This window comes from Entelurus aequoreus, linkage group LG21 (genome assembly GCF_033978785.1).
Source record: "Entelurus aequoreus isolate RoL-2023_Sb linkage group LG21, RoL_Eaeq_v1.1, whole genome shotgun sequence".
NCBI lineage: Eukaryota > Metazoa > Chordata > Actinopteri > Syngnathiformes > Syngnathidae > Entelurus > Entelurus aequoreus.
The window spans coordinates 10899857-10924856 of record NC_084751.1 but is presented as its reverse complement, the minus strand read 5'-3'; the positions used below and the strand labels follow the sequence as shown (position 1 = coordinate 10924856).

General features: G+C 38.4%; 1 protein-coding gene across 2 annotated transcripts in view; it reads right to left on the bottom strand.

Moving 5' to 3' along the window:
- Window positions 1-6070: 6070 nt before the first annotated feature.
- Window positions 6071-25000, bottom strand: part of LOC133638378 (sodium-dependent phosphate transporter 1-B-like) — a 38112-nt gene continuing 19182 nt past the window's right edge. For both annotated transcript variants that reach the window (XM_062030918.1, XM_062030917.1), the window contains exons 6-11: window positions 19939-20058; window positions 15248-15514; window positions 12545-13103; window positions 9762-9947; window positions 9576-9660; window positions 6071-7092 (exon numbers count right to left, since the gene is read on the bottom strand). In XM_062030918.1, the coding sequence (XP_061886902.1) occupies window positions 6937-7092; window positions 9576-9660; window positions 9762-9947; window positions 12545-13103; window positions 15248-15514; window positions 19939-20058 (1373 nt within the window). In that variant the 3' untranslated portion in view covers window positions 6071-6936. The remainder of the gene's footprint in view (window positions 7093-9575; window positions 9661-9761; window positions 9948-12544; window positions 13104-15247; window positions 15515-19938; window positions 20059-25000) is intronic.

Below are 25000 nucleotides of genomic sequence, written 5' to 3'. Positions count from 1 at the left end.
AAATGATTTTAGGATTTTTAAACACATATACCTTTTTACCTTTTTAATTCCTTCCTCTTCTTTCCTGACAATTTAAATCAATGTTCAAGTAAAAAAAATGTTTTTATTGTAAAGAATAATAAATACATTTTAATTTAATTCTTCATTTTAGCTTCTGTTCTTTCGACGAAGAATATTTGTGAAATATTTCTTCAAACTTATTATTAAAATTCAAAAACATTATTCTGGCAAATCTAGAAAATCTGTAGAATCAAATTTAAATCTTATTTCAAAGTCTTTTCAATTTCTTTTAAAATTTTTGTTCTGGAAAATCTAGAAGAAATAATGATTTGTCTTTGTTAGAAATATAGCTTGGTCCAATTTGTTATATATTCTAACAAAGTGCAGATTGGATTTTAACCTATTTAAAACATGTCATCAAAATTCTAAAATTAATCTTAATCAGGAAAAATTACTAATGATGTTCCATAAATTCTTTTTTTAATTTTTTCAAAAACATTCAAATTAGCTAGTTTTTCTCTTCTTTTTTTCGGTTGAATTTTGAATTTTAAAGAGTTGAAATTGAAGATAAACTATGTTTCAAAATTCAATTGTCATTTTTTTGGTGTTTTCTCCTCTTTTAAACCGTTCAATTAAGTGTAAATATCATTAATTATTAATAATAACATAGAGTTAAAGGTAAATTGAGCAAATTGGCTATTTCTGGCAATTTATTTAAGTGTGTATCAAACTGGTAGCCCTTCGCATTAATCAGTACCCAAGAAGTAGCTCTTGGTTTCAAAAAGGTTGGTGACCCCTGATATAGAGAATAAAACACCACATACCAGGAACTGTCGCATTTTAAAGGAACAATACTGAAAGTGAATTAGACCAGTGTTTTTCAACCACACTAGTGGTGTGCCGTGGGAGATTATCTAATTTCACCTATTTGGGTTAAAAATATTTTTTGCAAACCGGTAATTATAGTCTGTAAATTGTGTTGTTGTTGAGTGTCGGTGCTGTCTAGAGCTCGGCAGAGTAACCGTGTAATACTCTTCCATATCAGTAGGTGGCAGCCGGTAGCTAATTGCTTTGTAGATGTCGGAAACAGCGGGAGGCAGGGTGCAGGTAAAAAGGTGTCTAATGCTTAAACCAAAAATAAACAAAAGGTGAGTGCCCCTAAGACAGGGGTCACCAACCTTTTTGAAAGCAAGAGCTACGTCTTGGGTACTGATTAATGCGAAGGGCTACCAGTTTGATACACACTTAAATAAATTGCCAGAAATAGCCAATTTTCTCAAGTTACCTTTAACTCTATGTTATTATTAATAATTAATGATATTTACACTTAAGTGAACGGTTTAAAAGAGGAGAAAACACGAAAAAAATGACAATTCAATTTTGAAACATAGTTTATCTTCAATTTTGACTCTTTAAAATTCAAAATTCAACCGAAAAAAAGAAGAGAAAAACTAGCCAATTCGAATCTTTTGGAAAAAATTTAAAAAATAATTTATGGAACATCATTAGTAATTTTTCCTGATTAAGATTAATTTTAGAATTTTGATGACATGTTTTAAATAGGTTAAAATCCAATCTGCACTTTGTTAGAATATATAACAAATTGGACCAAGCTATATTTCTAACAAAGACAAATCATTATTTCTTCTAGATTTTCCAGAACAAAAATTTTAAAAGAAATTCAAAAGACTTTGAAATAAGATTTAAATTTGATTTGACAGATTTTCTAGATTTGCAAGAATAATTTTTTTGAATTTTAATCATAATAAGTTTGAAGAAATATTTCACAAATATTCTTCGTTGAAAAAACAGAAGCTAAAATGAAGAATTAAATTACAATTTATTCATTATTCTTTACAATAAAAATAAATACATTTACTTGAACATTGATTTAAATTGTCAAGAAAGAAGAGGAAGGAATTTAAAAGGTAAAAAGGTATATGTGTTTAAAAATCCTAAAATCATTTTTAAGGTTGTATTTTTTCTCTAAAATTGTCTTTCTGAAAGTTATAAGAAGCAAAGTAAAAAAAATAATGAATTTATTTAAACAAGTGAAGACCAAGTCTTTAAAATATTTTCTTGGATTTTCAAATTCTATTTGAGTTTTGTCTCTCTTAGAATTAAAAATGTCGGGCAAAGCGAGACCAGCTTGCTAGTAAATAAATAACATTTATAAAATAGAGGCAGCTCACTGGTAAGTGCTGCTATTTGAGCTATTTTTAGAACAGGCCAGCGGGCTACTCATCTGGTCCTTACGGGCTACCTGGTGCCTGCGGGCACCGCGTTGGTGACCCCTGCCCTAAGAAAAGGCATTGAAGCGTAGGGAAGGCTATGCAGAACGAAACTAAAACTGAACTGGCTGCAAAGTAAACAAAAACAGAATGCTGGAGGACAGCAAAGACTTACTGACAATCGACAATGTCCCCACGAAGAAGGATAAAAACAAAGTAGATGCGGGAAATATCGCTCAAAGGAAGACATGAAACTGCTACAAGAACATACCAAAAAAAGAAAAAGCCACCAAAATAGAAGCACAAGAAAATAAGTAAAACACTACACACAGGAAAACAGCAAAAAACTCAAAATAAGTCAGGGCGTGATGTGACAGGTGGTGACAGTGCACCTACTTTGAGACAAGAGCTATAGTGATGCATGCTTGGTTATGCTTTAAAGTCATATCCAACAATTGCGACAACGACTTTTTACTGTCAACTGAGTTTTGTTGTTTAATGCTGTCTGCTGGTGGTGTGCCTCCGCATTTTGTCAACGCAAAAAACACGCCTTGGCTCAAAAAAGGTTGAAAATCACTGAAATAGACAACTAGCTTCCCAGTGCTGGGAATTTGACTGCTTTTGTCTTGTTTTTTTCCTCCCTAGATGTGCTTCAGTGAGAAAAGACAAGTGGAGCGACAACATGGCAGAACACCGCTGCAAATCAATATTATGGACGGATTGTTAATAAAAGGCAAGTGGTCCACTTATCAAGTGTCGTGAATACTGGTGCTGCGGGTTTATTCGCTGTTTTGTCGGCACATTTGTCCCCTTTTAATTAAATGTGCTCATTTAGGCAAACACAAATATGAGCTATGCACACTGCAAAAAGTCAATGTTCAAAAACAAGAAAAATTAAAGCTGCAAGCAGCGTTGGTCGGGCCCGCATATTTGGCAGGTGCTAGTCCTAAGTGGTCAGTGTATGAAATCTAGCTCTAAGTCAGACCTACATAGAGGTTTTTGTTTCATGTCTCTGCGATATTCGTACTGGGAGTTAGAGGAAGTTGTGTCTGTGTTTTTTTTCCTAGGTGCTGCGGCACAGTGGTTCTTTTCTTTGAAGGCTCGTAAAATCAAAACCGTAGCACTTATCCAAACTTTTTGAGTATCCGTCAATCAGAAGGGTTCAATCTCTCTCCTGTAGTAGTTGGAAGCTGAAACGACAAAGGCACTCAGAGGAGATAATGTTTGATGTTTGGTGACCGGTTTTAACAAAAATTTTGTTTTGAAGGAGGGATTGCAAACTTCCTGTTGATTTTTGCTGAAAGATGTGAAGTGAAGTGAATTACATTTATATAGCGCTTTTTCTCAAGTGACTCAAAGCGCTTTACATAGTGAAACCCAATATCTAAGTTACATTCAAACCAGTGTGGGTGGCACTGGGAGCAGGTGGGTAAAGTGTCTTGCCCAAGGACACAACGGCAGTGACTAGGATGGCGGAAGCGAGGATCGAACCTGCAACCCTCAAGTTGCTGGCACGGCCGCTCTACCAACCGAGCTATACCGCCCCATGTCAATCTATGAAATGTAGGTCTAGGTGAGACCTACATAGAGGTTTTTGTTTCATGTCTCTAAGATGTTCCTACCGGAAGTTACAAGCAGTTTTGTCTGTGTTTTCTTCAAAAATTGCGCTAGAGCGCAATTTTGAGTTTTGGGGTTCGGTTTTTTTATTAGATCGCAATTTCCGCCAGTCCTGATGTGTGTGAAAAGTTTGGTGAGTTTTTAAGTATTTTAAGGGGGTCAAATTACAGCTCAAAGAGGCAAACATTTGTGTTTTTAGTACAATTTTGTCTTGAAGGGGGATTTGCCAACTTCCTGTTGGTTTTTGCCCGAGGATGTCAAATTATGAAATGTAGGTCTAAGTGAGACCTACATAGAGGTTTTTGTTTCATGTCTCTAAGATGTTCCTACCGGAAGTTACAAGCAGTTTTGTCTGTGTTTTCCTCTGAGGAGCAGTTTTGTCTGTGTTTTATTCAAAAATTGTGCTAGAGCGCAATTTTGAGTTTTGGGGTTCGGTTTTTTTATTAGATCGCAATTTCCGCCAGTCCTGATGTGTGTGAAAAGTTTGGTGAGTTTTGAAGTATTTTAAGGGGGTCAAATTACAGCTCAAAGAGGCAAAAATGAGTGTTTTTAGTACAATTTTGTCTTGAAGGGGGATTTGCCAACTTCCTGTTGGTTTTTGCCCGAGGATGTTAAATTATGAAATGTAGGTCTAAGTGAGACCTACATAGAGGTTTTTGTTTCATGTCTCTACGACCTTCCTAGTGGGAGTTACAGGCAGTTTGTTTTGTGTTTCTTCATAGGGGGCGCAATTTAGATTTTTGGGGTTTGGTTTTTTGACTAAAGTGTTGTGTACGCGTTTTTTGATGTGTGTGTAAAATTTGGTGAGTTTTGAAGCATGTTAAGGGGGGCAAAGTAGTGCGCAAAGCTGCGGAAAAATAATAAAGAATAATAATACAACCTTACAAATTTAATAGGTCCTTTCGTCCCATTGCAAAAGGACTCCCTTTGGGATTCCTTTGACAATGGGCCGTGCGGGCCCTAAAAATTACAAAAATTAGGGGTATTTTACTTGAACTAAGCAAAATTATCTGCCAATAGAACAAGAAAATTCGGCTCGTCAAGACTTTCCAAAACAAGTAAAATTAGCTAACCTCAATGAACCCAAAAATACCTTAAAATAAGTATATTCTCACTAATAACAAGTGCACTTTTCTTGGCAGAAAAAAAAAAGACCTTTTTGCTCAATATGTTGAAAAATATTCTTAAATGAAGTAAATGCTCGTGCCATTATCTTGACATAAAACCTCAGCAACAAGCTGTAATATCTTACTGAGATCATTTAGGACCAAAACCCTTAAATCAAGTAAAACACTCTAACATAAAATCTGCTTAGTGAGAAGAATGATCTTATCAGACAGAAAATAAGCAAATATCCCCTTAGAGATATTTCATCTTACTTAGATTTGTTTTTGCAGTGCAGTTTTTACCACCACACTTGCATGCAAACTAAGTATATCACAATTTGATCAGTTATAATTAGGGATGTCCGATAATGGCTTTTTGCCGATATGCCGATATTGTCCAACTCTTTAATTACCGATACCGATATCAACCGATATATAGTCGTGGAATTAACCCATTATTATGCCTAATTTGGACAACCAGGTATGGTGAAGATAAGGTACTTTTTAAAAAAAATGAATCAAATAAAATAAGATAAATTAAAAACATTTTCTTGAATAAAAAAGAAAGTAAAACAATATAAAAACAGTTACATAGAAACTAGTAATTAATGAAAATTTGTAAAATTAACTGTTAAAGGTTAGTATTATTAGTGGACCAGCAGCACGCACAATCATGTGTGCTTACGGACTGTATCCCTTGCAGACTGTATTGATATATATTGATATATAATGTAGGAACCAGAATATTAATAACAGAAAGAAACAACCCTTTTGTGTGAATGAGTGTGAATGGGGGAGGGAGGTTTTTTTGGGTTGGTGCACTAATTGTAAGTGTATCTTGTTTTTTATGTGGATTTAATTTAAAAAAATAAAAAAACGATACTGATAATAAAAAAAACGATACCGATAATTTCCGATATTACATTTTAACGCATTTATCGGCCGATATCGGACATCTCTAGTTATAATTCATTTATGGCAAACATATTACAAAGCATGAATGTCCAATGCCGACATTTATATATTTGTTCTGTCAAATAGCCACACAAATGTACAGATATTTCAGTCCTGTTAACACAAATGTACCTTTTAAACAAAACAGGCAACAATGGTGGGTTTTTTTTCAGTTTTTATTGAATTTTTATGTTATGCATTTGTATTAAAAAATAAAATTAAAAAAACCTATTCTTTGGTACCTAAAGGGCAAATAAGAGAGTTAAGGCAGCTACATGGTCTACAGGTGTGATATGCCGTTTACTTCTGCAACACTTCTACTCCAAACACACACTCAGCAGACCCGCTGGCTTATTTATTCACCTGCGAGGTGGCCGGAAAGCCAAGAAACAAAAGAAGCAAACCAGTCAACGTCCTGCAGGAAGGAGCCTTGCAGCGATGAGGTGAACTCAGCAGGAGGCTGCGAGCATCCAACTAGCCACATTGACGACACGCTCAAGTTTAAACAGGAGTTCAGCACATTCACATCATTTTTTAAAAGGTCAAGTAACATTTATTCAGTCTCGGATATCTGCACGGATGTTTGTTATAGTGCCTAAAAGAGCCAAATTTGGTCTTTTTTTACTTGTTGAGCCAATATATGATGTCATGGTTGTGTATAAATACTGTTTCTATCCCTAAGTGTAGTGAACAATAGTAACCTTTTTTATATTTAAGTCTAATACTGCATTTTGTTCTTTTTCTAACAAAAAGATGTTACAGCAAAATAAAAAAGGAGCTTGTATTAGAACAAGTAAGCCTTTAGACTCAGAATGAGAAGAAGTCAGAAGAAAAGTAACGGGAGGCCCAAATGAAACATTTACATGACGACATTCCAAAAGGTCCCATCACATTTTTTTTTCTTTTGTAAAAGTGGTGGACTTGAGGTAAGCGATAAATATTAACCCCACCCGACTCCACTCTTCTCTGGGTGCGCATGGAGCGGTTGTCTTCTCCCCTCCCCGTGCTTGGGGGCGTGTGTGCAGGCCTCATATGATGCCGTAGATGAAGATGGCCATGATGGCGGCGCTGATCAGGCCCGAGATGGGCACGGTCACGAACCACGCCATGAAGATGTTGCGGAACAGACGCCAGTCCACCGCCTTCTTGGAGCGCAGCCACCCCACGGCCACCACCGAGCCCACCTGCAAACCGTCTGCGGTCAACGACTGGTACGTTTCTAAGACTTAAAGGCCTACTGAAAGCCACTACTAGCGACCAAATACCTGTTTTCTTCGACAAAATTCCACAGTATTCTGGACGTCTGTGTTGGTGAATCTGTTGCAATTTGTTTAATGGACAATGGAGACTGCAAAGAAGAACGTTGTAGGTGGGATTGGTGGAGCGGCGGACTACAGCAACACCAGGAGGTTGTGTTTTGAGCAGGATAGCAGACGCACTACAGTGAGTAAGCCTGCCGCCGCATCTAAGTTAGCTTCTGTTTTTTTAGCTTCGAAAAGCTGAATATTATTAATCGTGTATTTACATGTTCATGGTTTAATAGTATTTTTGATCTTCTGTCTATCCATCCAGTCAGGTTTTTTATTTTATTTAGTTTCTATCTGCATTTGAGACTGCTATGCTATCACATTGGCTACGTTGCTAGGTTAGCTTCTATTTTTTTTAGCTTCGAAAAGCTGAATATTATTAATCGTGTATTTACATGTTCATGGTTTAATAGAATTATTGATCTTCTGTCTATCCATCCAGTCAGGTTTTTTTTAAAATTTAGTTTCTATCTGCATTTGAGACTGCTATGCTATCACGTTTGCTACGTAGCTAGGTTAGCTTCTATTTTTTTAGCTTCGAAAAGCTGAATATTATTAATCGTGTATTTACATGTTCATGGTTTAATAGTATTTTTGATCTTCTGTCTATCCATCCAGTCAGGTTTTTTTTTAATTTAGTTTCTATCTACATTTGAGACTGCTATGCTATCACGTTGGCTACGTAGCTAGGTTAGCTTCTATTTTTTTAGCTTCGAAAAGCTGAATATTATTAATCGTATATTTACATGTTCATGGTTTAATAGTATTTTTGATCTTCTGTCTATCCATCCAGTCAGGGTTTTTTTAATTTAGTTTCTATCTGCATTTGAGACTGCTATGCTATCACGTTGGCTACGTAGCTAGGTTAACTTCTATTTTTTTAGCTTCGAAAAGCTGAATATTATTAATCGTGTATTTACATGTTCATGGTTTAATAGAATTATTGATCTTCTGTCTATCCATTCAGTCAGGTTTTTTTTTAAATTTAGTTTCTATCTGCATTTGAGACTGCTATGCTATCACGTTTGCTACGTAGCTAGGTTAGCTTCTATTTTTTTAGCTTCGAAAAGCTGAATATTATTAATCGTGTATTTACATGTTCATGGTTTAATAGTATTTTTGATCTTCGGTCTATCCATCCAGTCAGGGTTTTTTTTAATTTAGTGTCTATCTGCATTTGAGACTGCTATGCTATCACGTTGGCTACGTAGCTAGGTTAGCTTCTATTTTTTTAGCTTCGAAAAGCTGAATATTATTAATCGTGTATTTACATGTTCATGGTTTAATAGTATTTTTGATCTTCTGTCTATCCATCCAGTCAGGTTTTTTTTTAATTTAGTTTCTATCTGCATTTGAGACTGCTATGCTATCACGTTGGCTACGTAGCTAAGTTAGCTTCTATTTTTTTAGCTTCGAAAAGCTGAATATTATTAATCGTGTATTTACATGTTCATGGTTTAATAGTATTTTTGATCTTCTGTCTATCCATCCAGTCAGGTTTTTTTTAAAAATTTAGTTTCTATCTGCATTTGAGACTGCTATGCTATCACGTTGGCTACGTAGCTAGGTTAGCTTCTATTTTTTTTAGCTTCGAAAAGCTGAATATTATTAATCGTGTATTTACATGTTCATGGTTTAATAGTATTATTGATCTTCTGTCTATCCATCCAGTCAGGGTTTTTTTTAATTTAGTTTCTATCTGCATTTGAGACTGCTATGCTATCACGTTGGCTACGTAGCTAGGTGAGCTTCTATTTTTTTAGCTTCGAAAAGCTGAATATTATTAATCGTGTATTTACATGTTCAGTCACTGTGAATGTCCATTTCGCGTTCTCGACTCTCATTTTCAAGAGGATATAGTATCTGAGGTGGTTTAAAATACAAATCCGTGATCCACAATAGAAAAAGGAGAGTGTGGAATCCAATGAGCCAGCTTGTACCTAAGTTACGGTCAGAGCGAAAAAAGATACGTCCTGCACTGCACTCTAGTCCTTCACTGTAACGTTCCTCGTCTACGAATCTTTCATCCTCGCTCAAATTAATGGGGTAATCATCACTTTCTCGGTCCGAATCTCTCTCGCTCCATTGTAAACAACGGGGAATTGTGAGGAATACTAGCTCCTGTGACGTCACGCTACTTCCGGTACAGGCAAGGCTTTTTTTTATCAGCGAGCAAAAGTTGCGAACTTTATCGTCGATTTTCTCTACTAAATCCTTTCAGCAAAAATATGGCAATATCATGAAATGATCAAGTATGACACATAGAATGGATCTGCTATTCCCGTTTAAATAAAAAAAATGTCATTTCAGTAGGCCTTTAACGTCTGGCGCACTTCCTGTTGGACATCACGGGGGCCTACCTTGCAGTGGGTGGTGGAGACCGGCAGGCCGATGTTAGACGCGACCACCACAGTCAGAGCCGAGGCCAACTCGATGCTGAAACCACTGCCGGGCAAGCAAAACAAGGCTGAGGTCAGTGCCAAGTCTGGTTGGCTGGCGTGTGTGTGTGTAATGTGTGTATATAAGTGAGTAATATGGGTGTGTACCTTGAGGGGGTGATGGGAGTGAGGTCCCTGCCCATGGTCTGGATCACTCTGCGCCCCCACACCCACAGACCCATGCAGATGCCCACACCTCCGTAGAGCAGCAGCCAAGTGGGCGTCTGTTCATTGGAGTCCACGCTACCGCTGTTGTAAACCAGCCAGAGCGCCACCAACGGTCCGATGGCGTTACTGCACAAACAATAATACAAACACTCAGGAGGTAGCGGGGCTGTTTGCAACTGGCCATCTGTTCAAAACATATTTGCAGCAAATTCCTAAAACGGCAGAGAGCTTCGGTTGTGAAGAAGAACTTGGGAGCGCAGATCCTCGCATTGACATTTTAACCTTGCTAGCAAACATAGAACAAACTTGTGATGTACATAACTAAGGCGTTCCTCAAGGCACCCCTTGAAGTCCTCTTTATTGGCAGTTACACATTTTTTCCATAATGTTATTTATGCAATAAGTAAGCAACTGCTGTAGCCTGTTTACTTCACATGCAGTCGGTGCTCATTAGGGCTGCTAATCCATTATCAAAATAGTTGGCGATTAATTTAGTCATCGATTCGTTGGATCTATGCTATGCGCAGAGGCTATTTAAAAAAAACAAAAACCTTTATTTATAAACTGCAACATGTACAAACAGCTGAGAAACAATAATCAAATTTGTTTGTCTTGAAGGGGAAATTGCCAACTTCCTGTTGGTTTTAGCCCGAAGATGTGAAATTATGAATTGTAGGTCTAAGTAAGACCTACATACAGGTTTTTGTTTCATGTCTCTACGACCTTCCTAGTGGGAGTTACAGGAAGTTTGTTTTATTTTTTTCCTAGGGGGCGCTAGAGCGCATTTTTGATTTTTGGGGTTTGGTTTTTGTACTAAAATGTGCCGTCACAGTTTTTGTATGTGTGTATAAAATTTGGTGAGGTTTGAAGCATGTTAAGGGGGGCAAAGTAGTGCGCAAAGCTGCGGAATAATAATAAAGAAATAATAATAATAATAATTAAAGCTGCAAGCAGCGTTGGTCGGGTCCGCATTTTGGCAGGTGCTAGTCCTAGGTGTCCCAATACTTTTGTCCAGTGGTAGTCCTGAGTGAGACCTACATAGAGGTTTTTGTTTCGTGTCTCTACGATATTCATACTGGGAGTTAGAGGAAGTTGTGTCTGTGTCTTTTTCCTAGGTGTCGCAGCACAGTGGTTGTTTTCTTTGAAGGCGCGTAAAATCACAACAGCGGAGCAACTTTAGTGCTGCGGGTCTTTGAAGGCTCGTAAAATCAAAACGCCCTTCACAACTTTTAATCAGAAGGGTTCAATCTCTCTCCTGTAGCAGTTTGAAGCCGAAACGACAAACGCCCTCGGAGGAGATAATGTTTGATGTTTGGTGACCGGTTGTAACAAAAATGTTGTTTTGAAGGAGGAATAGCAAACTTCCTGTTGATTTTTGCTGAAGGATGTCAATCTATGAAATGTAGGTCTAGGTGAGACCTACATAGAGGTATTTGTTTCATGTCTCTAAGACGTTCCTACCGGAAGTTACAAGCAGTTTTGTCTGAGTTTTCCTCTGAGGAGCAGTTTTTTCTCTGTTTTATTTAAAAATTATGTAGAGCACAATTTTGAGTTTTGGGGTTTGGTTTTTTTTTTTAGATCGCAATTTCCACCAGTCCCGATGTGTGTGAGAAGTTTGGTGAGTTTTGAAGTATTTTAAGGGGGTCAAATTAGAGGTCAAAGACGTAAAAAGCAGTGTTTTTAGTAAATTTTTTGTCTAAAATGGGAAATTGCCAACTTCCTGTTGGTTTTTTGTTTTTTTTTGTCCTCTCCAGCTTCTCAGGCAAATCATATAGTTGATGTAGATGCCCATATCGGCTGTTCAGATTTACTTTACAAAAGAGAAGTGTAGGATACTTCTCTTTTTGCCTTATTTGTATTTGACTTTATTAAATGTATTTATATTAGAAACACAACATGTGTATATAACAAAGGGTGCAAAGTCTGCAGGCAGTAGGAAACACATGATTAAGTGTAGGGAGTAAAACTGATGGCAGTCTAAAGTTCAAGATTTTTGGAGCTCTTTGTTCAGTGGATCAGATGTTTGATGAAGCTCTGTGTCTATCTACCACCACTACTGTTTTCTGTTTATTTGTTACTGACTGTGGCAGGACACCTCTGCCTCTGTTTCACTTTATGTTGCTGGTAAATAATATGGTTGTAGTAGTAGGCTAAAGTTAAATTATTTAGTATGCACTAATTAAAGGGGCAGAGCTTTGAGACATTTTAGCTTTTATATTTTGTAAGAACCACAATTAATAAATATATTTCAGTGAATAACTTATTGTTCAAATCTGTATATAAATATGTACATAAAGAGTTGTAATTATATTGTAAAATGGATGGATGGACGTTTAAAACAAAACTGTTAATTAGTAAGTAAACATTTTTTGAGCCTTTTTAGAGAAAATCAAATCATTGTAGTAAATGATGCAAATTATTCGATGTCATGTGACCACGCCCATAGCCACGCCCCCACCGCCACAGGTATCTTGGCAGTTTATCGGAAACACTGTAGGTCATTCGTATTAACTTGAAATTTCTCACACAGTTCTACAAAAAGACCTATTGTACCTTGGGGTTTTTGCTCAACAACCACCAAATTTGGTACACAAAATGTAAAAAAAATACATGAAAGAAAATGTGTAAGTTATTAAGTGATATCTTAAATGTTTGCTAACTTTTTAAGTATTTAGAGCAGGATCCACAGGGGAGGGGGAGAGACATGTGACATATCTGCTTACCTGACGTCGTTTCCTCCGTGAGCGAAGGATCCGAAGCAGGCGGTGAGAATTTGCAGGAACTGGAAGAGCACGGAGACTTCGGGTTTGTCCGCTTCGAGGCCGTCCTCGTCCAGAGAGCTCTGGGTGCTGTGGGCGTCCTCCTTCCCCATGTCCAGCGTCACATCGCCCTCCCCAACGCCTTCGGGTGCACCGTGCTCGGCCACGGCGTTGCAGTAGCTGGTGTAGCTGTCCATGCGCACGCGCTTTTTGTCCTGGCCGCTCTTCTCACCTTCCTGGGGGTCGCCGTCTTTGTGCCTGAAGTCGGCGTGCATGCCGATGATGGCCATGGTGTAGGAGGTGTAGCTGTTGTTGCGCCGGATTGGACGCTCGCCGCCCTCGCCCATGCAGTCGCCCACCTTGGCCAGGTGGAGCTTGTGCAGGAGGTCCTTGTAGAGGCCAGAGTCCTTGTGGACCGTGTGGTACTGGCTGTAGCCGTTACTCGGCACCTGTGGGGGCCGCTGGTTGAACTGGGCTTGGTGGGGGGCGTTTATGTGGTTGTTGGACTGGACTTGTTTGGGAACTGCAGGGGGAAAAATAGTCAAAATGAGGACGGTCCACCCAGTTAAAAAAAACTAGACATGTCCGATATCGGACTGCAGATATCGGCCGATAAATGCCTTAAAATGTGATATCGGAAATTATCGGTATCTGTTTCATAAAGTAAAATGTATGACTTTTTAAAACGCCGCTGTGTACACGGATGTAGGAAGAAGTCCAGAGCGCCAATAAACCTTAAAGGCACTGCCTTTGCGTGCCGGCCCAGTCACATAATATCTACGGCTTTTCACACACACAGGTGAATGCAAAGCATACTTGGTCAACAGCCATACAGGTCACACTGAGGGTGACCGTATAAACAACTTTAACACTGTTACAAATATGCGCCACACTGTGAACCCACACCAAACAAGACTGACAAACACATTTCAGGAGAACATCCGCACCGTAACAACAAACACAACAGAACAAATACCCAGAACCCCTTGCAGCACTAACTCTTCCGGGACGCTACAATATACATCCCCCGTTACCCCCCACCTCAACCTCCTCATGCTCTCTCAGGGAGAGCATGTCCCAAATTCCAAGCTGCTGTTATGAGGCATGTTAAAAAAAATAATGCACTTCAATAATAAATATGGCAGTGCCATGTTGGCATTTTTTTCCATAACTTGAGTTGATTTATTTTGGAAAACCTTGTTACATTGTTTAAAGGCCTACTGAAAGCCACTACTACCGACCACGCAGTCTGATAGTTTATATATCAATGATGAAATCTTAACATTGCAACACATGCCAATACGGCCGGGTTAACTTATAAAGTGCAATTTAAAATTTCCCGCTAAACTTCCGGTTGAAAACGTTTAGGTATGATGACGTACGCGCGTGACGTCAATGGTTGAAACGGAAGTATTTGGACTCCATTGAATCCAATACAAAAAGCTCTGTTTTCATCGCAAAATTCCACAGTATTCTGGACATCTGTGTTGGTGAATCTTTTGCAATTTGTTTAATGAACAATGAAGACTGCAAAGAAGAAAGTTGTAGGTGGGATCGGTGTATTAGCGGCTGGCTGCAGCAACACAACCAGGAGGACTTTGACTTGGATAGCCGACGCTAGCTGCCGACCGCATCCATGATCGGGTGAAGTCCTTCGTCGCTCCGTCGATCGCTGGAACGCAGGTGAGCACGGGTGTTGATGAGCAGATGAGGGCTGGCTGGCGTAGGTGGATAGCTAATGTTTTTAGCATAGCTCTGTGAGGTCCCGTAGCTAAATTAGCTTCAATGGCGTCGTTAGCAACAGCATTGTTAAGCTTCGCCAGGCTGGAAAGCATTAACCGTGTATTTACATGTCCATGGTTTAATAGTATTGTTGATTTTCTGTCTATCCTTCCAGTCAGGGGTTTATTTCTTTTGTTTCTATCTGCAGTTAAGCCCGATGCTATCACGTTAGCTCCGTAGCTAAAGTGCTTCACCGATGTATTGTCGTGGAGATAAAAGTCACTGTGAATGTCCATTTCGCGTTCTCGACTGTCATTTTCAAGAGGATATAGTATCACAGGTGGTTTAAAATACAAATCCGTGATCCACAATAGAAAAAGGAGAGAGTGTGGAATCCAATGAGCCAGCTTGTACCTAAGTTACGGTCCGAGTGAAAAAAGATACATCCTGCACTGCACTCTAGTCCTTCACTCTCACGTTCCTCATCCACGAATCTTTCATCCTCGCTCAAATTAATGGGGTAATCGTCGCTTTCTCTGTCCGAATCGCTCTCGCTGCTGGTGTAAACAATGGGGAAATGTGAGGAGCCTTTCAACCTGTGACGTCACGCTACTTCCGGTACAGGCAAGGCTTTTTTTTTTATCAGCGACCAAAAGTTGCGAACTTTATCGTCGATGTTCTCTACTAAATCCTTTCAGCAAAAATATGGCAATATCGCGAAATGATCAAGTATGACACATAGAATGGATCTGCTATCCCCGTTTAAATAAAAACATTTCATTCCAGTAGGCCTTTAATGCATCCAGCGGGGCATCACAACAAAAGTAGGCATGATAATGTGTTAATTCCACGTCTGTATATATCGGAATCGGTCATTAAGAGTTGGACAATATCGGCAAAAAAGCCATTATCGGACATCTCTGAAAAAACTATGAATTAACTTACCATCGTTTGTGCTGCTCTCGTCCGTTTCATCCGACTCTCCGATGTCGAACGCCACACGCCGCTCTTTGACCACGTCGCCGTCGTCACAGTCTCCGATGTCAAACGCCACGCGGCGCTCGTCTGCAGCGGGCTGAGCTGCTGGGCTCTGATTGACAGGCGGTGTTGCCAGGGCGGACGCCTCCTTGCTGGTCTGCTTCAGGATGGGACTGTGAGCCTCGGTCTCCTTCATCAGGGGGCTCTCTGAGGGGCTGGAAGACTTCATGTCTCCTGGAAAAGAAGGAGGCAGTGAGAAATTGCTTGGCCCTCGTGTGAACATACAGAGAGAGCTGCAAGTGCCAGGAGCTTCTAAGAGTGTCTTTCAGGGGAGGGAAATGAAGGATCAAACTAAATAGATAAGAAACTTTGAACACAAACTCGTTACGTTTGTGGAGTCAAGGTGAAGCAGACTCCTAATATTCTTTCTTTGTGTGTGTATGAGAGATAAACCGTGGAGCGTTCAGACCAGTTGGCCACATTGCGTCATCCCAACCGGTCACGACCGGAGCTGTGGCGGTCAGTGACCAGCAGGTCTCTCGCCGCACACTCCTGCAAATGTCCTGTCAACGCCTTTGAGTCAACCAGGACTTGTTTTAGACGGGCATGTTAAAAAGGCCAATTAGCGGATTGCCGTGACCCAAATAGTATTTTGTATAGAGATGTCCGATAATATCGGTCTGCCGATATTATCGGCCGATAAATGCGTTAAAATGTAATATCGGAAATTATCGGTATCGTTTTTTTTTTATTATCAGTATCGTTTTTTTTTTTTGTTTTTTGTTTTTTTAATTAAATCCACATAAAAAACACAAGATACACTTACAATTAGTGCACCAACCCAAAAAACCTCCCTCCCCCCATTTACACTCATTCACACAAAAGGGTTGTTTCTTTCTGTTATTAATATTCTGGTTCCTACATTATATATCAATATATATCAATACAGTCTGCAAGGGATACAGTCCGTAAGCACACATGATTGTGCGTGCTGCTGGTCCACTAATAGTACTAACCTTTAACAGTTAATTTTAAAAATTTTCATTAATTACTAGTTTCTATGTAACTGTTTTTATATTGTTTTACTTTCTTTTTTATTCAAGAAAATGTTTTTAATTTATTTATCTTATTTTATTTTATTCATTTTTTTAAAAAGTACCTTATCTTCACCATACCTGGTTGTCCAAATTAGGCATAATAATGTGTTAATTCCACGACTGTATATATCGGTTGATATCGGTATCGGTAATTAAAGAGTTGGACAATATCGGCATATCGGATATCGGCAAAAAGCCATTATTGGACATCCCTAATTTTGTATAATATAATGTACAGTACAGGTAGGGGTGTAACAGCACACAAAAAAATTTCGGTTCGGTACGTACCTCGGTTTAGAGGTCGCGGTTCGGTTTCATTTTCGGTACAGTAAGAAAACAACAAAATATACACTACCGTTCAAAAGTTTGGGGTCACCCAAACAATTTAGTGGAATAGCCTTCATTTCTAAGAACAAGAATAGACTGTCGAGTTTCAGATGAAAGTTCTCTTTTTCTGGCCATTTTGAGCGTTTAATTGACCCCACAAATGTGATGCTCCAGAAACTCAATCTGCTCAAAGGAAGGTCAGTTTTGTAGCTTCTGTAACGAGCTAAACTGTTTTCAGATGTGTGAACATGATTGCACAAGGGTTTTCTAATCATCAATTAGCCTTCTGAGCCAATGAGCAAACACATTGTACCATTAGAACACTGGAGTGATAGTTGCTGGAAATGGGCCTCTATACACCTATGTAGATATTGCACCAAAAACCAGACATTTGCAGCTAGAATAGTCATTTACCACATTAGCAATGTATAGAGTGTATTTCTTTAAAGTTAAGACTAGTTTAAAGTTATCTTCATTGAAAAGTACAGTGCTTTTCCTTCAAAAATAAGGACATTTCAATGTGACCCCAAACTTTTGAACGGTAGTGTATATTTTTGGGTTATTTACCAAATTTGCAAAATCTTACACCAAAAATATTTTTCTTAGTGGAATATTTGATGTGAAGTAATGGGAACCTTGGATAGGTCAATAATTCATAATATTCATTTTGATTCAATATTATGTTTTGAGCAATGACAATTTGAAAAAAAAAAAAACAGCTTTGTTTTATTAGTCAACATTGCAACTTTTTCTAAATTACATTTAACCTTCAAGCTTTTTTATTTCACTTCTGTTATGTTTTTGTTTATTTTAATAGTATTTTTAGAATGTGCCGTGGGCCTTTAAAACATTAGCTGTCTGCTGCAAATGGCACACTTTTGACACCCCTGCTATAGATAATAAATAATTAAATCTATGGATAAAAAGCAGAGCCTGGCGACGCATGCGCGTTTATCATAACTCTCTCGCTCTCTCTCTCTCTGCCCCTCCCTCACCAATGCTGCTGCGCGCACAACTTGTTTTGTTTTTAACCCCTTCTTAACCCTGAACGTACATTGAAAATACACGCAACCCTAACTCAAAATGCCGGACATTTGAGGCATTTAAGAAACTCCGCCCTGACAGCTCCGCGAAAGAGGACATGTCCGCTGAAAAGAGGACGTATGGTCAGTCTATTGTAGCCTGTTAGCTGCTAGCATGCGTTGTTTACACAACGTGCGTTACGCTACTTAATATGTCCGTGTGGAAACTCGTTCGGTACACCTCCGAACTGAACCGGAACCCCCGTACCGAAACAGTTCAATACAAATACACGTACCGTTACACCTTTAAGTACAGGCCAAAAGTTTGGACATTCATTCTCATTCAATGGGTTTTCTTTAAATTGTAGATTGTCACATCAAAACTGTGAATGAACACATGTGGAGTTATGTACTTAACTAAAAAAAAGGTGAAATAACTGAAAACATGTTTTGTATTCTAGTTTCTTCAAAATAGCCACCCTTTGCTCTGTATACTACTTTGCCCACTCTCGGCATTCTCTCGAAAGGTTGGCTATTTTGAATATGAAACACCTTTTCAGTTAACAAAAAAAGGTGTTTTATATTGAAAATAGCCAACCTTTTGAGAGAATGCCGAGAGTGGGCAAAGTAGTAATCAGAGCAAAGGGTGGCTATTTTGAAGAAACTAGAATACAAAACATGTTTTCAGTTATTTCCCCTTTTTTGTGAAGTACATAACTCCACATGTGTTCATTCATAGTTTTGATGCCTTCAGTGACAATCTACAATGTAAATAGTCATGAAAATAAAGAAAACACCTTGAATGAGAAGGTGTGTCCGAACTTAGAATAGAATATATCTTTATTGTCATTGTACAACTAAATTGTAAGCAAAACCAATTTAGTGCAAATTCATGATAACACATAAGAACATACACTACCGTTCAAAAGTTTGGGGTCACATTGAAATGTCCTTATTTTTGAAGGAAAAGCACTGTACTTTTCAATGAAGATAACTTTAAACTAGTCTTAACTTTAAAGAAATACACTCTATACATTGCTAATGTGGTAAATGACTATTCTAGCTGCAAATGTCTGGTTTTTGGTGCAATATCTATTAGGGATGTCCGATAATGGCTTTTTGCCGATATCCGATATTGTCCAACTCTTTAATTACCGATACCGATATCAACCGATGTATGCAGTCGTGGAATTAACACATTATTATGCCTAATTTGGACAACCATGTATGGTGAAGATAAGGTACTTTTTAAAAAAAATAATAAAATAAGATAACTAAATTAAAAACGTTTTCTTGAATAAAAAAGAAAGTAAAACAATATAAAAACAGTTACATAGAAACTAGTAATTAATGAAAATGAGTAAAATTAACTGTTAAAGGTTAGTACTATTCGTGGACCAGCAGCACGCACAATCATGTGTGCTTACGGACTGTATCCCTTGCAGACTGTATTGATATATAATGTAGGAACCAGAATATTGATAACAGAAAGAAATGGGGGGAGGGAGGTTTTTTGGGTTGGTGCACTAATTGTAAGTATCTTGTGTTTTTTATGTTGATTTAATAAAAAAAAACAAAAAAAAAAACGATACAGATAATAAAAAAAACGATACTGATCATTTCCGATATTACATTTTAACGCATTTATCGGCCGATAATATCGACATCCCTAATATCTACATAGGTGTATAGAGGCCCATTTCCAGCAACTATCACTCCAGTGTTCTAATGGTACAATGTGTTTGCTCATTGGCTCAGAAGGCTAATTGATGATTAGAAAACCCTTGTGCAATCATGTTCACACATCTGAAAACACTTTAGCTCGTTACAGAAGCTACAAAACTGACCTTCCTTTGAGCAGATTGAGTTTTTGGAGCATCACATTTGTGGGGTCAATTAAACGCTCAAAATGGCCAGAAAAAGAGAACTTTCATCTGAAACTCGACAGTCTATTTTTGATCTTAGAATTGAAGGCTATTCCACTAAATTGTTTGGGTGACCCCAAACTTTTGAACGGTAGTGTAGATAAATACATAAAAATAGCAAGCACACAGCTCACATGCAGTCATTCTTGTCTTGTGTTCAGCAACACTATTGCTCTCGGGTAAAAAGTGTTCTTAAAACTTAAACTTTGGGCCTGTACTGTATACATACATATATACACACACACACAAAAGTAAACGTGTTCAAAAGAAAAGAAAAATAAACTTACGTTGGATCTTCTTCTTCAGATGAGGGCAGACTATGAACCAAACCACGATGGCCGTCAGCAGTGCACAGCCCAGTGAGATGAGCAGCGTCCCCCACCAAGGAAGATTGTCAAATCCCAGCACTGGACCAAGGACCGCCACACACACACAACACCACGCCAATGGAGGAGAAGGAAAGACAAATGCAGGTTTTTAAAAACACGGGCAGCGGGTGCCACCTTCCTCTAGTAGGCAGCACATACAACATGGGGACATTCTCCACCTTCCTCTAGTAGGCAGCACATACAACATGGGGACATTCTCCACCTTCCTCTAGTAGGCAGCACATACAACATGGGGACATTCTCCACCTTCCTCTAGTAGGCAGCACATACAACATGGGGACATTCTCCACCTTCTTCTAGTAGGCAGCACATACAACATGGGGACATTCTCCACCTTCCTCTAGTAGGCAGCACATACAACATGGGGACATTCTCCACCTTCCTCTAGTAGGCAGCACATACAACATGGGGACATTCTCCACCTTCCTCTAGTAGGCAGCACATACAACATGGGGACATTCTCCACCTTCCTCTAGTAGGCAGCACATACAACATGGGGACATTCTCCACCTTCCTCTAGTAGGCAGCACATACAACATGGGGACATTCTCCACCTTCCTCTAGTAGGCAGCACATACAACATGGGGACATTCTCCACCTTCCTCTAGTAGGCAGCACATACAACATGGGGACATTCTCCACCTTCCTCTAGTAGGCAGCACATACAACATGGGGACATTCTCAATTGTCACTGGGGGGGAAAAAGTGAACTATTTCAAATAGTAAATGGTCTATTCTTATAGCACTTTACATCACATTTACACACTTATAGTAAAAAGTAGTTTGTTTTTTTAGTTATTTTGTGCTATTGAATATGGCTGTGGCGTTTAAAAGATATAAATAGAAAGCGATCAGTACATATTGTTTCCTTCTTCGTGGGAAGAAAAGTTGCAAAGCAAGGTTGGTTGGTTTCAACTATTCACGTTTGGTTGCACCACCTTGTTGTCCATTCATGATTAAGAAGAGGAAGTAAAAATGGAGGTGGATAAAACAGGAAAAAAGTCACCTCGACGGTATGGCACTTTTTTAAAACGGACCGTAGTCAGACTAATGTGGTGTGTCAATTATGCAATTGATACTTGAGGAGATTATAATCAGAGGATTATATTTTAAATAAAAATGTTTACACTTTTTTTTTCTGGTCTTTATTTTCAATAAGTCAAACAATACCAATAATAATCGATATCGACCGATACAAAACACTTATATCGTGATTAGAGATGTCCAATAATGGCTTTTTTGCCGATATCCGATATTGTCCAACTCTTAATTACCGAATTCCGATACATACAGTCGTGGAATTAACACATTATTATGCCGAATTTTGTTGTGATGCATTAAACAATGTAACAAGGTTTTCCAAAATAAATCAACTCAAGTTATGGAAAAAAAATGCCAACATGGCACTGCCATATTTATTATTGAAGTCACAAAGTGCATTTTTTTTTTTTTAACATGCCTCAAAACAGCAGCTTGGAATTTGGGACATGCTCTCCCTGAGAGAGCATGACGAGGTTGAGGTGGGGGAGTAGCGGGGGGGTGTATATTGTAGCGTCCCGGAAGAGTTAGTGCTGCAAGGGGTTCTGGGTATTTGTTCTGTTGTGTTTATGTTGTGTTACGGTGCGGATGTTCTCCCGAAATGTGTTTGTCATCCTTGTTTGGTGTTGGTTCACAGTGTGGCGCATATTTGTAACAGTGTTAAACTTGTTTATACGTTCACCCTCAGTGTGACCTGTATGGCTGTTGACCAAGTATGCTTGCATTCACTTGTGTGTGTGAAAAGCCGTAGATATTATGTGACTGTGCCGCCACGCAAAGGCAGTGCCTTTAAGGTTTATTAGCGCTCTGTACTTCTCCCTACGTCCGTGTACACAGCGGCGTTTTAAAAAGTCATACATTTTACTTTTTGAGAGCAATAATTTCCAATATTATATTTTAAAGCATTTATCGGCAGATAATATCGGCAGTCCGATATTATCGAACATCTCTAATAACTAGTTTAAATATTGTTACACTTAATAGCCACCATAAAACGTATTGAACGATTTACAGTTAATAATAATAATTAGAGATGCCGATAAATGCCTTAAAATGTAATATTGGAATTTATCGGTATAAGTTTTTATTATCGGTATCGTTTTTTTTGTGTTTTTTTTTAAATTAAATCAACATAAAAAACACAAGATACACTTACTATTAGTGCACCAACCCAAAAAACCTCCCGCCCCCCATTTACACTCATTCACACAAAAGGGTTGTTTCTTTCTGTTATTAATATTCTGGTTCCTACATTATATATCAATATATATCAATACAGTCTGCAAGGGATACAGTCCGTAAGCACACATGATTGTGCGTGCTGCTGGTCCACTAATAGTACTAACCTTTAACAGTTAATTTTACTCATTTTCATTCATTACTAGTTTCTATGTAACTGTTTTTATATTGTTGTACTTTCTTTTTTATTCAAGAAAGTTTTTAATTTATCTTATTTTTATTTTTTTTAAAAAGGACCTTATCTTCACCATACATGGTTATCCAAATTAGGCATAATAATGTGTTAATTCCACGACTGTATATATATCGGTATCGGTTGATATCGGTATCAGTAATTAAGAGTTGGAGAATATCGGAATATCGGCAAAAAGGCATTATCGGACATCCCTAATAACAATGGATTAGATTTATATAGCGCTTTTCTAGACACTCAAAGAGCTTCACAGAGAAGTGAGAACCCATCATTCATTTTTACAACTCATTCATTCTCCGGTGTGAGCGGCACCGGGGGCGAGGGTGAAGTGTCCTGCCCAAGGACACAACGGCAGCGACTTTGGATGGTAAGGGGCGGGGAGCGAACCTGCAACCCTCAGGTTTCTGACACGGCCGCTCTACCCACTACGCCAGGGATCACCAACGTGGTGCCCGCGGGCACCAGGTAGCCCGTTAGGACCAGATGAGTAGCCCGCTGGCCTGTTCTAAAAATAGCTCAAATAGCAGCACTTACCAGTGAGCTGCCTCTATTTTTTAAATTGTATTTATTTACTAGCAAGCTGGCCTCGCTTTGCCCGACATTTTTAATTCTAAGAGAGACAAAACTCAAATAGAATTTGAAAATCCAAGAAAATATTTTAAAGACTTGGTCTTCACTTGTTTAAATAAATTCATTAATTTTTTTTACTTTGCTTCTTATAACTTTCAGAAAGACAATTTTAGAGAAAAAATACAACCTTAAAAATGATTTTAGGATTTTTAAACACATATACCTTTTTACCTTTTAAATTCCTTCCTCTTCTTTCCTGACAATTTAAATCAATGTTCAAGTAATTTTTTTATTGTAAAGAATAATACATTTTAATTTAATTCTTCATTTTAGCTTCTGTTTTTTCGACGAAGAATATTTGAGAAAAATTTCTTCAAACTTATTACGATTAAAATTCAAAAAAATTATTCCGGCAAATCTAGAAAATCTGTAGAATCTAATTTAAATCTTATTTCAAAGTCTTTTGAATTTCTTTTCAAATTTTTGTTCTGGAAAATCTAGAAGAAATAATGATTTGTCTTTGTTAGAAATATAGCTTGGTCCAATTTGTTATATATTCTAACAAAGTGCAGATTGGATTTTAACCTATTTAAAACATGTCATCAAAATTCTAAAATTAATCTTAATCAGGAAAAATTACTAATGATGTTCCATAAAGTCATTTTTTAATTTTTTCAAAAAGATTCGAATTAGCTAGTTTTTCTCTTCTTTTTTTCGGTTGAATTTTGAATTTTAATGAGTCGAAATTGAAGATAAACTATGTTTCAAAATTTAATTGTCATTTTTTTCGTGTTTTCTCCTCTTTTAAACCGTTCAATTAAGTGTAAATATCGTTAATTATTAATAACATAGAGTTAAAGGTAAATTGAGCAAATTGGCTATTTCTGGCAATTTATTTAAGTGTGTATCAAACTGGTAGCCCTTCGCATTAATCAGTACCCAAGAAGTAGCTCTTGGTTTCAAAAAGGTTGGTGACCCCTGCACTACGCCATGCCGCCCCTTTTAACACATGTGCTCGGTATCAGTCAATTATACTCAGAGTAGATTGGAATCGGCAGCATTAAAGCTTGATCAGAACATCCCTCATTTCATTTTCAAAATGAATGTTCTGAGCTCCTGCTTACATGCTAGTGTCAAACAGAGGAGTTGCGTGGATGTAGCTCAACACTCCATGGCAGACTATTTATTTTTAAGATTAAACACCTCTGCTGCTTGCCGCTGAGTAAAGTACGCCATTTTCTCTTAAATCAAGCGTTATAGCCATGCCCTATCCTTAGTTTGTGAGCACAATTTGCCTCGACTGTGGTTCTTTTCTGACAGCTGCGTGTAAATATGAACACAACAGCGTCCTAGTTAAATATAGACAACACGCCTCCATGTGAACACTTATGTAACGTCTAAAAGAGGTGAAAGACCCCCAAATGTTGCCATGACCCTCCAGTGTGAGGCCAACAAGTTCCTTAAAAGGTGACATTTGTAAAGTGTGATAGGGGGAAAGGGGGGAGGGTTTAATGCAGCAAAGTTGGTGCAGTGCGTGCAGGGAAGTGGGCAAGGAAGTGGGCAAGGAAGTGGGCGAGGAGCGTGACATAGAAGCAGTAAATGCCATCATGGAGGTGGTCAGACTGCAACATTAGTTGTGCCAGAGAGCAGCTGCTGCCTGTCACTGGGCAGGAAAGAAGCCGTACGTTGACAAACACATGTGTCATTCAGATGGACGTTGGCGCAGACATCGTCTGACGGACCGTGTGACTCACTGGCAGCCATCTTATGCAACAGTCCCAACGCAGCCGTGAGGTGGGACGAAAACGGACCGCACGGGAAATGGAATGTTGACCACGGCTGCGTGCCACACCTCTCCCAGAATCCTCCGCACACCGTGGGCCGCGTTACTCAATTACATGGTGTGTGTGTGTGTGTGTC